General features: G+C 42.5%; 1 protein-coding gene across 1 annotated transcript; it reads right to left on the bottom strand.

The window, feature by feature from the left end:
* Positions 1 to 436: 436 nt before the first annotated feature.
* On the bottom strand, positions 437 to 16,665 carry LOC309857703 (conserved oligomeric Golgi complex subunit 2-like; the record flags this gene model as incomplete). The annotated part of the gene is made up of 3 exons (XM_082750438.1): positions 437 to 608; positions 14,727 to 14,854; positions 16,507 to 16,665. The coding sequence occupies 3 exons, from the start codon at positions 16,663 to 16,665 to the stop codon at positions 455 to 457; spliced, it is 441 nt and encodes a 146-aa protein (XP_082606564.1). The 3' UTR covers positions 437 to 454.
* Between the last annotated feature and the right edge of the window lie 218 nt (positions 16,666 to 16,883).

Genomic DNA, 16,883 nt, shown 5'->3' with positions numbered 1-16,883 from the left:
CACTGACATTGCACCCTGTGAAGATGAATGGCATAAATCATGCCCATAATCACATTATAAAATTTTTATTTGCTTGGAATGACATTAAATGCAAATAGAAAACAGCAGCCATGCCCCTTCAGAAGACAGATGATGGAGGAAATGAGCTTTCTATTTTAGTACCTTTAACAAACACTTCCTCCCTGTTTTTGCCCAAAGGGCCCTATATCTTCATTTTGCATGGGGCTTGTAAATTATGTAGCCAGCCCTGGGGACAGCTGTGCAGTGTCTCAATGACCCAGTGCAGGGAATGGCAGGAGCCTCCCTCCTTGATACAGTAGTATTACACAAGCCCCTGAAGCTGAAACAGAACTTCAGGATAAAGTCTGGGGGGGAGGTGCACAAATTTCTGAGTCATGGGCTGTCGTAAACAAAATAACAGCCGGGTGGCTTAGGCAACATACAATTTATTTTCTCATGGTTCTGGGCGCTGGAAGTCCAAGATCAAGGTGGCAGTAGGGTTCGATTCTTCAAACGTCTCTCCTTGGCTTGCAGATAGCTGTGTTCTCCACTCTGTCTTCAAACGATTGTCCTTCAGTCTGTACTGTCTGTGTCCTAATCTCTTCTTCCTGTAAGCACACCAGTCCTGCTGGCTTGGTGCCCACCCCCAGTGAGCTCGTTTTCCCTTTATCACCTCTTTAAAAATCCTGTCTCTGAATACTGCCACATTCTGAGATGCTGGGTGTTAGGACGTCAACGTAGGAATCTGGGGGCATCCAACTAAGCCCATAACAATAGTCAAAACTGGATCCGAAACTGAAATTTAGACACATTTTAAAATGCTAAAAGTGTATATATATAATTTTTGTGGTAGGCCTGAGATGGTTGGTAGGCTGAGATGTATTTGTAACCTTTGAGGGAAACATCCTTTGGAATGATCAAAGAGAGCTTCTATGTAATTCCATACATCCACAATTAAACCCCAGAGCTTTTTAATTTGGAATTTGGCTGTTTTGTGCTTGGTGGTAACCAAAACCAGCCTAGGGCTTTTCTTTTGTTTTGGCAGAAAAGTAGGAGGCAGAGGACTTGAGCATTTAGACATCTTGCTGCTCTTTGGTTTAATCATACTCTACTGAGTTGCCCGAAACTAATTAAGCTCTTGGCTCTGTAGAGGAGAGATGATGTTCCTTACATGTCATTGGCCACAATGTTCCTTTTTTAAATTGTTGTTAACATTTGTGTTATTTTTCAGTATAAGAGACAAGCTTTACCTTAGTTTGGGCTGATGTAACAAGAGCACCATAAACTAGGTGCTTTAAAGACATACTTATTTCTCTCAGTTCTGGAAGCTGGGAAGTCTACGATCAAGACCCTGGAAGATTCCGTGTCTGTTCAAGTGCCCACTTCCTGGGTCACAGATGACCATCTTCTCCCTATAACCTCCAAGGTGGAGGAGGCGAGGGATCTCTGTGGGGTCTCTCTTATGGAGACACTAATCTCGCCCATGAGGACTCCACCCTCATGACCTAAACATCTCCCAAGGACCCAATCTCCTAGTTATGTCCCTTTGGACATTGAGTTTTCAACTTACGAATCCTGGAGGGATACACTGTCTACAGTGAGCTTCGTCAAACATCTTTTATGTTCAAGGCACTGTTTTTTGGCAAAATTAATCATTTCCTACACATCCTTTGAAGCAAGAGTATTTCTGCACTTTGCCTTCCTTTAGAACCTTTCTCTAGAGAGGATCCTAAAAAGTTCAGAAAAGATGCAGAAGAAACCTGCTGGTTAGCTCGTTTTTCACAGTAGAGCAGAATTCATTTTGAAGTAGGTTAATCTTAGAAATCCAGGCGAAGACACTTCGCTTGAAAATCATCTCAAATGATCAGTTAGTTTTGTTAGTAGGAGTAATAGTAACTATAAGATCAATAGAACAACTTTTTGTTCTACTGTGGGCCTACTGTGTGCTGGCTACCTCGGAGCACCTGAGTCGAACCATCTCGTGATCCTTTCAACAGCCCACTGAGGGTCACACTGTCTTCTCCTCCACGTTATGGATGAGCCTTAAGTCTGGGCCAGAAATGACACAACTTTCCCAAAGCCATATTGCTACTGAGGGGCCAGCTGGGATCTACGCCCACTCTGGTGCCAGAGCCTGTGATTGCAAACATGGGCTGCACTAGCTGTTCAGAACAAAGGACTGTTCATGGAGGTGACACAGCTAACCCGTGAGACCCACCACCCTTTTCCCTAAGGTCATCCCGGTACAGCCTGCAGTGATGGCCCGAGTTAAGCATTTGAACTTGGTGCTGCAGAGGGCGTGTTTTAGGGACAAGATTGGTGTTAAGGGGGTCTAATGAAGCCCAGAGGGAATGGAAGGAAACAGGACTTGGGGAAATATCTGGGTCCCTGGAGCTATCATCTCCTTTTATTACTGTGCACCTCTCTTTCACAAAAATAAATAAATACATAAATACATACATACATACATACATACATACAAAAAATATTTGCGGACATAGCACAAATTTAAGCAAATTTTTGATAAATTATAAACTCTACTACTCTACTAAATTATTATAAAAGGCATGCAAAAGCTAAACAGTTAAATGGATGACATGAAATATGAATAAAACTTATAATATTTTCTTCCAGCCCCTTACTGGACTATTTGTCAAACTCCCTTTGGAGAAGACTTTTTAAAGATTTGTTTATTTATTGAGACAGAGAGATACAACACGTGTGTGCACATGTGAGTAGGAGGGTGGGGCAAAGGGAAAAGGAGAGAAGCAGACTCCCCATTGAGCACAAAGGCCTCACTAAGGGCTCAATCCCATGACCCTGAGATCATGACTTGAGCCAAAATTTTGAGTCAGACATTTAATCAACTGAGACACACAGGTGCCCTGGAGAAGACTTTTTAAGAAAGAGATAGGACACTGGATTTATAGCAATAATTCCTAGAATTAACCTTTAAAAGTGGGAAGATAGAAATGGTTTTTTTAAATTTTTTTAAAGATTTTCTTTATTTATTCATAAGAGATGGGAGGCAGAGGCAGAAGCAGGCTTCCCGCAGAGAAGGAAGTCCAGAGTGGGACTTGATCCCAGGACCTGGGATCATGACCCTAGCTGGAGATAGACGCTGGAGATACTGATAAACCAAACTTTAGCGAAAAATACTGAACTTTACTGGGAAGATGAAGCAGAACAACAGCATATGGCAGCAACATGAGTTTTAGATAGTTGTTGGTCACCCAGAAGGCTTAAAGTGGAGAGAAAAACAAAAGGCTGTAGTGACCCAAAATTGTCCGAGTTGTGTAATTTGACCCAGGAACTTCCGGGTGACATAAAGATTTGTTTATTTATTACACGGACAGCGCCATGTGGGGACAGAGCGAGGGGGAATGAGAATTCCATACAAACGTGTGAGTGGCTCTTCTCCCATCTCCAGGGGGGAAGGAAGAGATTGGGTTTACTCCAGTAAGCATGGTGATGAGTTGGTGAGGTAGGTTGACTAGATGTCTGGACACCTGAAAAAGCCAGCTAAGGGGGCTTCCTGGCCATCTTGTCAGTGTCTTATTGAAAGCTTGTCATGTGCAAGACTTTCTTTTAACAGGTTGCCAGGTGAATTGATGTACAAATCAGACTACCGGCCGCCATGTGTCATTGCTCAGGTGGTCCATGACACAGTGCCCTGCCACTAAGGGGATGCACTTAGCATTACAGACATCGTTCTGTCTTTGTTATTTTGAAATTTAGAAAATATCTTATTAATTTGTTCACCCCAAAGAGGCAATTTATTGCTTACTATGACAGTCTTTTGGTAGAGGACACAAAACTGCTTTCTTTGTTATGAAAATCAATGTGTTACACCAATTTTCTGAAAGATAGAAATGAATTGCCTCCTTCCAGCTGGGTCAGGACATAAGTGTACCCTATGTACTGGTTTTTCAATAGATTCCATTTACAGATTGTACATGTCTCTCAATACAGAAGACATTTGCTCACATTTATGTGTAGAACATTCCCGAACCTGGTCCAGGTTGCGGATGAAACCGTCACTCTGACTGGAAAGGCATAACGAAGAAGAGTTTTCCTGTAAACAATATGTGGTCATGGAAGGAATCAGCACTGCAATTCGTGGCTGATTCCAAAGGCTCTAAGAGGTGGTAGATGCACAGGCAAAGTGGTGACTTTTGCAGAGGAAGCAGGCTGGGGAGAGATAGCAAAACAGAAGTTTGAGAGGGCCCTGAAATCTCCTCCTGTGGGATTATTGGCCATTGAGCTTGAGAAAGGCTATGGTGAAAACTTGAAAGAGCATCAGATCAAACCCTTGGCCACTGGAGGTTGAAACTGACATGAGCAGCACTATCTCTATTCTTGACCCAAGGCCACAGGATGACAAGCTTTGCTTTTTCAATGTGGTCTCAAGTCTCTATACTGCCCTATAAAGAAAATAATACAAATAAATGCTGAGAGTGTAAAGTGTAAGCAGAGCTCCCCTTGGCCATTTCCTAAGTTTTGTCCACTCCGAAGTGAGTATCACTTTGGTGAGTGCATTGCAGGAAATGGCCTTAATGATCAATGGCAGACCTCCACTCCAGAGTGACATAAAAAGCAATCTGCACCTCCTTCCTGATTTGTCTGTAATGAAACTTGCTTTCCTCAGGTCCCAGTATTCGAGGCAGATAAATATGTTCCCTTTCGTTGGCTCTTACTCATACTTCAGCAAGATTTCCCATGTGCTTTCCTTGGCTGGCTGGGAAACTGGACCACAATTTATGGGATCTTAGGGGACAGGCGCGTAGAATTCCAGTGGGATCCCGGAACAGAACCTAATTGGAGATTAGAGACCATTGCGGTGCAAAGCTTTTCTTTAAGATCGAAAGAGGTGCATGTTATGCAAATATTAGCAAGTGTAAGTTCACACTGTCTATTGAAAATTTATAGACTCATTATGGTCAAGAAGGCTGGAAGATAAGTAGATTTTGGGAAAGATTCAGGTAAATTCAGGGAGGTGGCAAATTACCCCAGGGAAAGTAGAATGGCTAAAGAGTATGGCCCAAACTTTTTTAAAAAATTGTATTCACTTATTTGACACACAGAGAGCCAGAAAGCACAAGTGGGGGGAATGGCAGAGGGAGAAGGGGAAGCAGGCTCCCCGCTGAGCAGGGAGGCAAATGTGTGGGACTCGATCCCAGGACCCTGGGATCATGACCTGAGCTGAAGGCAGACACTTAACCGACTGAGCCACCCAGGCACCCCCTGGCTCCAACTTCCAAAGATGGTGTATGAGATACCTTTGGTGGGAAGGAATGAAGATCAGCAACTGTCCTTGATTCTGCTTCTCAGGAAGGCATTGTGATGTGGTGCCCAGGACTTTGGAGACAGACACATGCTTGGTGCCCTCTGGCTCTGCCGCAAAAGCAACACCTTCCAGAGGGCAGCTGCAGACACCGGGTGGCGTCACACAGGGTCAGACCCAGGAGGCACTCAGCCACGTACCCATTCCACCATCCTGCTGGGTTTGGAAGAGCGCTATCTAAGTCCCTGCTGCTGAAGGACCATCCAGAGTGACATGTCCCATGGGGCATGCCGGCATTCCTTTACCCCTTCAGGTTGTTGGCAGCAAGGCTGGAAATTTTTTTAATTGCCTGGGAAAATGATAGCAAACAGCTCCAAAAAGGAGTTTCAGAACACAGACTTCATACTATGTTTTGAGTACATTTCATTCATTTGGCAGGTACTGACAGGGTGCTTAAGTGCCAGGTGCTGCTGCATTAGAAACGGACTTGAGAAGTTAAGAGGAGGGGGCTCCAGCCATCAACCAGCACAAAGTTGATCAATGGATGCATGTGACAGACAGAGCACTGTGACGGGGAGTACTAGGTGCTGTCATAAGAAGGGTATGCCTGGAGTTAAAGGAATACTCGGGGGGAGCCAGCACCAACACTCGGGGAGAGCTGTGGGAAATATGATGGATGCAGATGGCTCCAGGGGAAACCAGAGAACTGCTCAGATCCCTGCTTCTTAACAGCTCCAAGTGCCCGCCGCTTCAGAGTGGGGGCTGGGCGAGCAGGGAGCTGGGGTGGGCGCAGCGATGCCTAAGTTCCGACCTCAAGCCCCTGCGCTGTTTCACCTGTCCCTTTAGGAGTACAATGACATAGGATGTCACCAACGGAGGATCTACCCCTGCATCCTGGTACTGGGAAAGCACGCGAGGGCTGCGGAGCTGAAAGCAAGAGTTGGTAGTTCCAGTAATGTGTGCAGGGTTTTAAAAAACTATATACCGGAAAATATCCGGTCTTATTTGCATGTGTTTGTATCATGCACAATTTTTAACTGCAATCCTCCTTTTACCTTCTTCCCTGTTGTTAAGACTCTCCTCTCTTCACCGCTGCCTTTGTCCCTATAATACCTGTTGACAGCCTGGTGCTCATCCATGAGCTCATTCGCCTCTATCCACGCACGCATGGGGCTCTGTCACTGTTTAACAAATATGGGCTCATTTTATCTACCTCTTGATCTAGTGCTTCCCAGTTAATAATCCCTCCTGCATAACGTCCTTCTGTTTTTATCTTCATTTTTATAAAGAATGGTTGCTCACCTTTTATCAGGTGCCTTTATTTTTTTATCAAATGCATTTATTGCTATGGTCTTAAGAGTTTTTTCACAGTTAATTTAGTGATGAGGTAAATCTTATTGATTTTCTGGTCTTGAGCTTTTTTTATTTTCCTGGAATGAATCCAAGTTGGTCTCAGGATATAGTCCTTTGATAGATGCCTGACTTCTGTTATTTGCTAACATTAGTTCAGTTTCTGTGAACTAATCTGTCCTAAGCCAGATTTGTTAATAGCTTCCCCGTTCCTCCCTCTCAGGTTTGGGTATTAAAATTGTGCTCAGCTTCATCAAGTGAATTGACTTATTATTGTTTAATTGCCTGTTGCCATTTAACAGTAGAATGACAGTTATCCAGCTGCAAACCTGTCTGATCTTGGAACTCATCTTCTTAATTTTTCATTCTTGAATCATTTGGATGATTTTGTTTTCCTAGGAAATCATCGTTTCTTCTAGGTTATCAAATTGATTAGTATAAAGGGCCTTGCAGTTTAGTGATTCTTTTATATTATGCATTTGCTTTTATATCTCTGTTCCCAATCCTTATCTGTTTTGCAACTCTCTCCCTCTCTCTGTCCCCTCCTCCCTGAAACCCCCCTTTCCCCATTCCCCTTCCCTCTCCCCACCTCCTCCCACAACCCATCTTCCCCCTCTCTTATCCTTAATAGGGCATGTGAAGTTTTTTTTATTATTATTATTTCATTAGTCTTTCATAGAAACAACTTTGAGTTTATTTGCCCCTGATATTTTTTATTAGTTTAAAAATTTATCTTTATTATAACTACTTCCTTTCTTTGGATTGAGCTGTCCTTTTCTGATGGGTTTAAATGAGTACTTTCTTTTATTTAAAAAAAATGTTTGAAATTGAAGACATTTGACACTAAAGTCTCCTTAGAGTATAACTTCTGGTGTCTTCTGTAAGTTTTGGTATGAAATAGTCTCCTTTCCATTGCTTTCAAGATTTTCTTCAGTCTTCTTATGATTTCTTCTTTGACTGAAAACTGTATTTCTTAACTTGTATGTAGTTTCAATTTTTTGTTACCAGGTTATCTAATTCTGATTCTACCGGATTGTGATCAAAGAACTGTTCTTTAAATCTTTAATTTGGAAGGCTTGTAAAGGTATCCTTTGTTGCCTAGTATGCAATTAATCTTTACAAATATGGCTTTCCTTAGGTGTAAGAAAGAAATGTTTTCCGAGGGAAATAAGGATGTCTATTTTCCTTTTTTTTTTTTAAATTTTATTTATTTATTTGACAGACAGAGATCACAAGTAGGCAGAGAGGCAGGCAGAGAGTGAGAGAGAGGAGGAAGCAGGCTCCCCGCGGAGCAGAGAGACCGATGTGGGGCTCGATCCTAGGACCCTGGGATCATGACCTGAGCCGAAGGCAGAGGCTTTAACCCAATGAGCCACTCAGGCGCCCCAGGATGTCTATTTTCTGTGTGTCCTTGTTTTTCCCTCCTTCTAGTAGATACTCCCATTTGAAAAGCTAAAATTTTACCTTGTTATTGCATTTTTAGAGTCTTCAGGTATTATGTTGTTAGATGTATACCTGCTTATACCTTTTACATCTTCTTTCCAAACTCTGCCTTTAAAAATGTCCCTCTTCATCTTAGTACCTATAACTTTAGACCCAACTTGTCTGCGATGAATTTTGCCATTCCGGCTTTCTCTTTTGCATGGTATCTCCTCACCTGATACATTCTCAATCCCTTTTGCATTTTAAGTATGTTTCTTGAACAGCGTGGATCTGTAACCTCCTGATAGGCTCTTTAATAGAAAAAGTCAGTCTGTACACATTTAAATTAATGATAAACAGTCATAATTTTATTCCTCCCATCTTATTTTGTTTTTATTTTCCCCATTTTTGATGTTTTTAATCAAGTTCGTTCTTTTTGTACTTGATAAATAGAGAAGTTCTTTGCATTTTTCGATGACAGCTTAATTGAGATATAATTCACAGGCCATACCACTCACCATCTAATGTGGACAATTTAATGGCTTTCACTATATTTAACTATACTATACTGAACTACCTACACATTTTCATCATCCTCAAAAGAAAACTTTAGCCATCACCACCAGTCTTAGGCAACCGCTAATCTACTTTCGGTCTCTGTAGATTTAGCTATTCTGGAAATTCCATATAAATCAAATTATGCAATACGTGGTCTTCTGTGACTGACTTCTCTCAATCAGCAGAATGTTTTCAAGGCTCCTCTGTGTCGTGGCACATATCAAAATTCTATTTCTTTTCAAGGCTGTATAATATTCCACAGGCTGGATGGATCACATTTTATTTATCTCTTCATCAGTTGATGAACATCAGGGTTGTTCTCACCTTTTCGCTATTACGAATAAACCCTAAACCTTCATGCACAAATTTTTGTGTGGGCATAGTTTTTTTCTTGGCTCTATACACAGGAGTGATATTGGTGTGTCATATGGCAACTCTGTGTTCTGCATTTTGAGGAGCTACTAAACCATTTCTAATGTGGCTGTGCCATTTTCCAAGCCCACCAGCAATTTACAGGTTCCAGCTCTTCACATCCTTCCAACACCTGCTTTTGGGGTTTTTGATAGTAGCCATCCACGTGGGTGGGAGGTGGTATCTCACCATGGTTTTGATTTGCATTTCCCGAATGATTAGTGATGTTGAGCATATTTACACGTGCTTATTGTCCCATATATTTTATATATACCTTATATGTATCTTTAAATATATATTATATATTTCATATTTTATTTATATTTAAATACATATTTAAGAATGTAAATATATTTACATAAATATGTTTATATAAATATATGATCATGTAAAATATATTTATATATACATTTATATATTAATGTATACATTTGAATATTAGAGAAATGTATATTCAAGATCTTTGCTCATTTTTTAAGAGATTTTATTTATTTATTTGAGAGAGATTTATTGAGAGAGATCACAAGCAGGCAGAGAGGCAGGCAGAGAGAGAGGAAGAAGCAGGCTCCCTGCTGAGCAGAAAGCATGGGGCTCGATCCCAGGACTCTGAGTTCAAGACCTGAGCGGAAGGCAGCAGCTTAACCCGCTGAGCCACCCAGGCGCCCCTCTTTGCTCATTTCTTAACTTGGTTGTCTTTTTATTTGAGTTGTAAGAATTCTTGGGTGCCTGGGTGGCTCAGTGGGTTAAGCCGCTGCCTTCGGCTCGGGTCATAATCTCAGGGTCCTGGGATCGAGGCCCGCATCGGGCTCTCTGCTCAGCAGGGAGCCTGCTTCCCTCTCTCTCTCTCTGCCTGCCTCTCCATCTACTTGTGATTTCTCTCTGTCAAATAAATATAAAAAAAAATGTAAAAAAAAAAAAAAGAATTCTTCACACAGTCTGAATGCATGTTCCTTATATATGACCTGCAAATATTTTCTCCCATTTAGTGGCTTGTCTTTTGACTTTGTCAATGGGGTCCTTGGAAGCACAAAACTGGGATATTTTGGTTGAGTCCCATTTATTTGTTTATTATTTTTTTTAAGTTGCTTGTACTTTGGTGTTTGGCTGAGGAGCCGTTGTTAGATTCAAGACCACTAACATTTACCTTTGTGTTTTCTTCTGAAAACTTTATCATTTTACTTTATTTTTATTTTTTAAACGATTTTATTTATTTGAGAAAGAGACAATGAGAGAGAGCATGAGCGAGGAGAAGGTCAGAGGGAGAAGCAGACTCCCTGTGGAGCTTGGAGCCTGATGCAGGACTCAATCCGGGAACTCCGGGATCATGACCTGAGCAGAAGGCAGCCGTCCAACCAACTGAGCTACCCAGGCATCCCGAACTTTATCATTTTAATGCTTACACTTATGTCTTTGATGCATTTGGGGTTATTTTCTCTGTATGGTGTGAGGCAGGACTCCTGTTTCATTATTTGCATGTGGCTGCTTGGGAGTAAAATACTGTTCTTACCCCCATTGAATTGTTTGGCACCCTTGTCAAACATTAGTTGACTGTAATTTATTTTCCTTTTTTTTTTTCCCCATTGTGGCATTTCACGTGCCATGTATATTATATTTCTAGGAAAAAGGAATCCCAGGATTTTCCCTCCTGCCTGGATTCTTCCTTCTTCATGGTGCATGATGCCAGAAGAATTTTTCCATGCAGTGAAACCAAACTGAGGGGATGGAAATATTCTGCCACTTTTCTAGATCTTTTAGTTATACAAGTCTAGGGCTGGTCATGCCACACTTGTTTAACTTGCCCGTGAGGTTCACAGCAGTTTTCCCAGCTCTGTGGTCATCAATAATTTCAAATTTGCCAATGTACTCATGCTTCGTCATCACAGTGAGGAAACGGGACGATGACTTTGGTGCAGGGCCTCCTAAGAACCTGGCCTTCGCCCCCCCTTTCAGCAGTGTTAATGTTCTTGAGGGCATCTGTGGGACATTTGTTCACACTGTTACTGCGGCACGGAAAGATGGCAGAAAAAGCTTTTTTCCCTTTTATTAATATTTGGTCTTGTTCTCCTTCCCTTTCTCATAACCGAATGCGTATTTCCCCTTCGTCATTTGAAAACTGCATACTGTTCTCCAGCTGTTTTCGCCAGACGAGACCTTGCGTATCAAGAATACTTATTTCACGGTTATTATACACAATCTTAAAGATTTATGACTGTCCGCTTATTTTACACATGCATACACACGAAGCACTAAATACGGACTTTATCTGAATGGCTAAATATTGGCCAAGACAGAAGCCAGTTGTAGTGGGAACTGATAGGATAAAGATATAGTCTGAAGTTTTTGTTCTTTAAAAAAAGCCTTCATGGGGCGCCTGGGTGGCTCAGTGGGTTAAGCCGCTGCCTTCGGCTCAGGTCATGATCCCAGGGTCCTGGGATCAAGTCCCATGTCGGGCTCTCTGCTCAGCGGGGAGCCTGCTTCCTCCTCTCTCTCTCTCTGCCTGCCTCTCTGCCTACTTGTGATCTCTCTGTCAAATAAATAGGTAAAATCTTTAAAAAAAAAAAAAAAGCCTTCATGGGGCGCCTGGGTGGCTCAGTGGGCTAAAGCCTCTTGCCTTCAGCCCAGGTCATGATCCCAGGGTCCTGGGATCAAGTCCTGCATCGGATTCTCTGTTCAGTGGGGAGCCTGCTTCCCCCTCTCTGCCTGCCTCTCTGCCTACTTGTGATCTCTGTCTTTCAAATAAACAAAATCTTAAAAAAAAAAGACCTTCATATTTTATTAAAAATTTTAGGTGTCCGAATTCAAAAGGTTAACAATATAGTACAATGATAATAATAATAATAATATATCATCTAATAATAAAATAATAATAATTTCTCCTGCATAGTCACTGCTGCACACTAGTAAAATGAGATGTTTCTTTTCTTTTCTTTTTTAAAGATTTTATTTATTTTATTTATTTGACAGACAGAGATTACAAGTAGGCAGAGAGGCAGGCAGAGAGAGAAGGAGGGAAGTGGGCTCCCCGCTGAGCAAAGAACCCGACGTGGGGCTTGATCCCAGCCAAAGGCAGAAGCTTAAACCACCCAGGTGCCCCGAGATGTTTATTTTCATTTGGGATTATGGAGGGGCAAGGTGTTTTTGGCTCTCCTGCTGAAGTAGGGACTCAGTCAGCATTGTCTCCACCTTTTTCCCTAATAGTAGCTCTGGAAGATGAAGACGTCCCTCCATCTCCCAGAAATGAGGGTTTGACCAGGACATGGGATGTTATAAGCTCATTGACAGTCTCATGAACTAAGCCCTGGTTTATTGGTCACAGTCGTTCTCCAAGTATTTTCAGGAATAAACTTCAGGTGTTGCCCTTACTCTAATTTTTCTTTCTGAGATTTCTGACTGCAATCGCTACTTCCTGCAGTCACTCAAGGAGAAACGAGGCATGTGGCATCGCAACAGTGTGTTTTTCTTTCAATATGACAGAATCACTCTTGATTTCTGTACGCATCTCGGATTTTCATATACGAACATGGATTTTGGTGTCTACCCTGAGGAGATAATACATATGGTGTGAGCTACACATGTATTCTCATGACACGTCACCTGGGTTACCCAGAACTTTCTGGGCCCGGCAGAAAGGCAGAAACCCAGGTGAATTCCTCATTGTTCCAGCAGGCTGTCAGCCCTCAAAGGCCTTCTGGATGTGTTTGTGCATCGCAGTGTCTGCTGTGTAAGATACAGAAAGAGCACAGTAGTTCAGGGGGAAAATATTTAGGAACACATATTCCAGGAGGAACCAGGATTCAGTTTGGGTGACTCTTGACCATTTTTCATCTTCTGACGACTGAAAGTGGTAGTTAATCTACAGTCATGGTTTTAACATGCATTTCAAATGTAATGTGAGTTTCTATCAACATATAACTATAAGAACTGTCTTCCTAAAGGGCATTCATGTAAGGCCCGTTATTTTCCAGCTTGATTAATGAAAACAAAATTTTTCTGTAATGCTTTCTTCCTACTCTGTATTAGTTTTCAGGACTGGATTGAAAGTGATTTATTGTGGATAGGGTTATACCTGCTCGTGGAATTTTTTTCTGTTCCTGGGTTTTTAAAGGTGGCAGAGTTGACTTTCTGATTTTAATTCATCTTCACTAGATGAAGAATTCACAAATAGGACTTTTTCTTGAAATAACCATAGCCTGGGGGCGCTTGGGTGGCTCAGGTCATGATCTCAGGGTCCTGGGATTGAGTCCCACATCGGGCTCCCTGCTCAGTGGGGAGCCTGCTTCACTCTTTGCCTCCCCCTCTGCTTATTCTTTCTCTAATAAGTAAATAAATAAATAACCTAAAAAAAAAAAGAATTTGTATTTGACTGGAGCTTCATGTGGAGTGACAGATCAAAAGAAAGACAAAGGAATAAGAGACAGGAAGCAATGAAGGAAAACACAGAGGTGCACAGTATAGACAGATGTTCCTCAGCTTATGACGGCCTCGGCTTCTAATAAACCCATTGTTCAGCTGGAAATCTCTTTAGTTGAAAATGCATGGAAAACACATAAGCGACTGAACATCAGAGCTTAGCCCCGCCAAACTTAAATGTCTTGAGAACACTTACAGTATTGCACAGTTGGGCAAAATCCTCTAACACAAAGCCTATTTCACAATAAAGTGTCTGGTATCTCATGTAACTTACTGAACACTGCACTGAAAGCCAGAACAGGACGGTTCAAGTGTGTTGGTTGCTGACCCTCGTGATCACGTGGTTTGCCTGGGGGCTGTGCTCGCTGCCTCTGCCCAGCATTACAAAAGAGGACCCTACTGTAGATCGCCAGCCTGGGAAAAGATCCAAACTAAATGCATATCACTTCTGCACTATTATAAAAAGTCAAAAAACCATAAACTGAACCAAGGTGAAGTCAGGGATCTTCTGTACCAGGTGTGTTAGGGAAGGTCAAGTGCTCCTGTCTAGCCAGGAACCATAGTGGTATGGGGGAAAGTTCCACAGTAGAAAGTTCTACAGCGGAGAACCACTAGGACTCAAGCACCAACGGTCACAGGTTACACCAGGAAGACTGGATGCTCTTCTGTGGGCGATGAGAAGCCACGAGCGACTCAGGAAGGCTGAAGTGCTCTGGGCTGGTGGGACAGCTGAGGGCTGCAATGAAGAGGGACAGATGGAGCTGGGAGACCAGGTGGGGAGAGCCCGCTACCCTCGAACAAAAGGCAACAAAGGTCTGGACTGGGATGATGGAGATGGTGGAAGGTAATGGGATATTCATGAAACAGAACTGGAAAGCCATGGAAATGAAATAAGAGAGGGAGGGAAAACCGTTCATGACTTTAATTGCCATCAGTATAAAACATGTTGAATTAAAATGAATTGGTATTTCTAGACCGATGATGACATCACAATAATGGAAAGAAACCAATTTTGATTTTGAGCCTGGTTAAGGAGACAGTATAGACAAGAGAAAAGCAGAGGCTCTGGAGTCACACAAATGTCACCATTGAGATACGTCCCCACTCTTCATTCCCTTCCCTGTAAACCCAGGCAAGTGACACCTGCCTCACAGCACTGGTAACAAATAGGGAAGAGCACACGTTCCCACGTTCCCGGGTCAGACAGGACAGCCAGGGATCAGCGGCACATGAGGAGGTGACAGGTGGTCACTAAACTGAGCTCAGGTGCATACACAGCATTTTACATCACCTTGAGATGGCTCCTCCTGTGACCTCTCGAAGAAGGTGGCAGTGGTGAGGAACAAACTCCAGGAGCTTATTAGCATACATGATCTTCAGGCCGTCTGGATGAGACTCAACGATCTGCTCTACAATCACCTAGCAGAAGGAAGAGCGTTTTATTTTTATTTATTTATTTGTTTGTTTGTTTGTGTTTTTGTTTGTTTTTAAAGCACCTAAAAGAGAAGTATGAACTATACACTACAGAGAAAAGAATCGTGTAAACCTTAAAAATGCACTTCGTCCTTCCTCCTCCCCACTCAGTATGCTTTCTAAACAGGAGGTAAGTAACATTGGCATGAAAATCTAGGTCCTGGGATTTGGGAATACTGCTCCAACCCTGGGGGACACAGAAGCTGAGGGACAGAGACTGGCCTGAAGCTAAAACATCACACACACTCATCTGCTTCCCTTCTGAGCTTAAAAGCAAAATACTGTATCTGCAGACAACAGCTCTGTATCATCTTCACCCTGGTCTTATCCTCTACCGTCTCCAGAACAGGGAAAGGGCTGAGATGGAAAGTGATGGAAGAAAACACATCTTATTTTGCTTTAGTATTTAATTTTTTTTGGTGAGGCTGAGTTGCAGGAGGTGAATGACAAGCATACAAACTTAAAATATAAACGTGGCCACAGTTCATTTAATGACATGGAAACGTAAAGTACTTCCCCAATTTAGCATATTAGATTCAGTTCAATGAAAAGGGCATAAATTAAATAACTAAAATATTTTCATTTAGTGACAAAGAATAATGTGATCTTTTTCACCCCCACAGAGAGAGCTATGAACTATAATAGGATACATACAAAGAACTGACAGATCATTTACTTTTAGTAGTCTTAATGAAGCTGAGAAGATTACTGAAATTAATCCTTCAATTTCATTTCTATCACTGGGATACTGTCTCGTTTTAAAACTGGAAGCCTTTCATCCTGAAGTCATGGTGGGTAGCTTTATACTTACCAGACAGAAAGAACACTCACACTGGCAGGTGACTGGAAGAAAGCCCTCAAACGCTGAGACTGGCTTCATGACTTCTGTCCGCTTGAACTAGATGAAACCGACGCTCTCTAAGTTGGAAGCTGCTGATTGCTGGCGGCCTCACATGGTGCAGCCCATACTCCGGCCGCTCAGAGGCAGGATACACTGACTCCCTGTATTTTACTGTATCCTTATAGGTCAAGAACACTGGGTAACCAAGTTCTGGACTTAAGGTACTACCCCGCTAACTCGCCCTTCAAAGCCCTTTATCTTTGAATATTCCCTCCCTCCCACCTTCCTAGCCTGGCAAACTCCCCCATGGTCTTCAAGACTTAGGCCACATCAATTCTGCGAAGACGCTTCCCCTCACAGACTTTCCCTGCGCACAGAGCTGTCTTCCAGCTCCTCCAGTAGGCACGGGCGCCTTGGTGGGGTCACGCTTTTCGGCAACTTCATTAACGTATAACTTATGGAAATGGAAATTGACCTGAGAATGTTCTGATCCGTACCTTCTTCCTAAGCAAGTCCCTCACCCCTACTAAATTAAGATGATCCCTGAGTTATGGCATCACTGTAAGAGACCAGAGCGCATGCCTGATTCCTGCCATGCTGATGGGCACCAAGCGGGACCAACCTTTTCTTACAACCAGAAGAGCAGGAACTAAGAGCATCTTCAAGGAAGAGCCCTGAGGTCTCTCGCACCCAGTCAAGAAACAAAGCCACATTAGATGCTCTGTGTTTGTGGAATGAGGTGCACGGGTGCACAAACCTCATCCATGTATTGTTTCACCAGTACTTGACCGACTAACGCCTCTGCATCCCGTGTCTTGTCAATTGTAGCGTAAGTCTGGAGGCAGTGCCGTATGATGTCCACATTGGAAGTCTGAAGCCCTTCTAGCAGCAGGCCTCCCAGGGACTGCTGCAGCATGGTCGTAATGTGGGCTATACGCTGCAAGAACAGAAAGACCAGGAAAGAAGGTTCAGGTACCACAGTTTCAAAAAGCTCAAATATATGTGTATAATTTATATACATATGTGTTATATATATAAAGCGAGCCTCTAATTCTACCAGAATATATGTAAGATTAAAATCCCAACATTTCCTAGAGAATAACAATGAATCTCTTCTCCCCATGATTGCTTTCT

This window comes from Mustela nivalis (genome assembly GCF_964662115.1).
Source record: "Mustela nivalis genome assembly, contig: HAP1_SCAFFOLD_1092, whole genome shotgun sequence".
Classification (NCBI taxonomy): Eukaryota; Metazoa; Chordata; class Mammalia; order Carnivora; family Mustelidae; genus Mustela; species Mustela nivalis.
The sequence above is the reverse complement of the archived record's forward strand: the minus strand, read 5'-3'. Positions and strand labels throughout refer to the sequence as shown.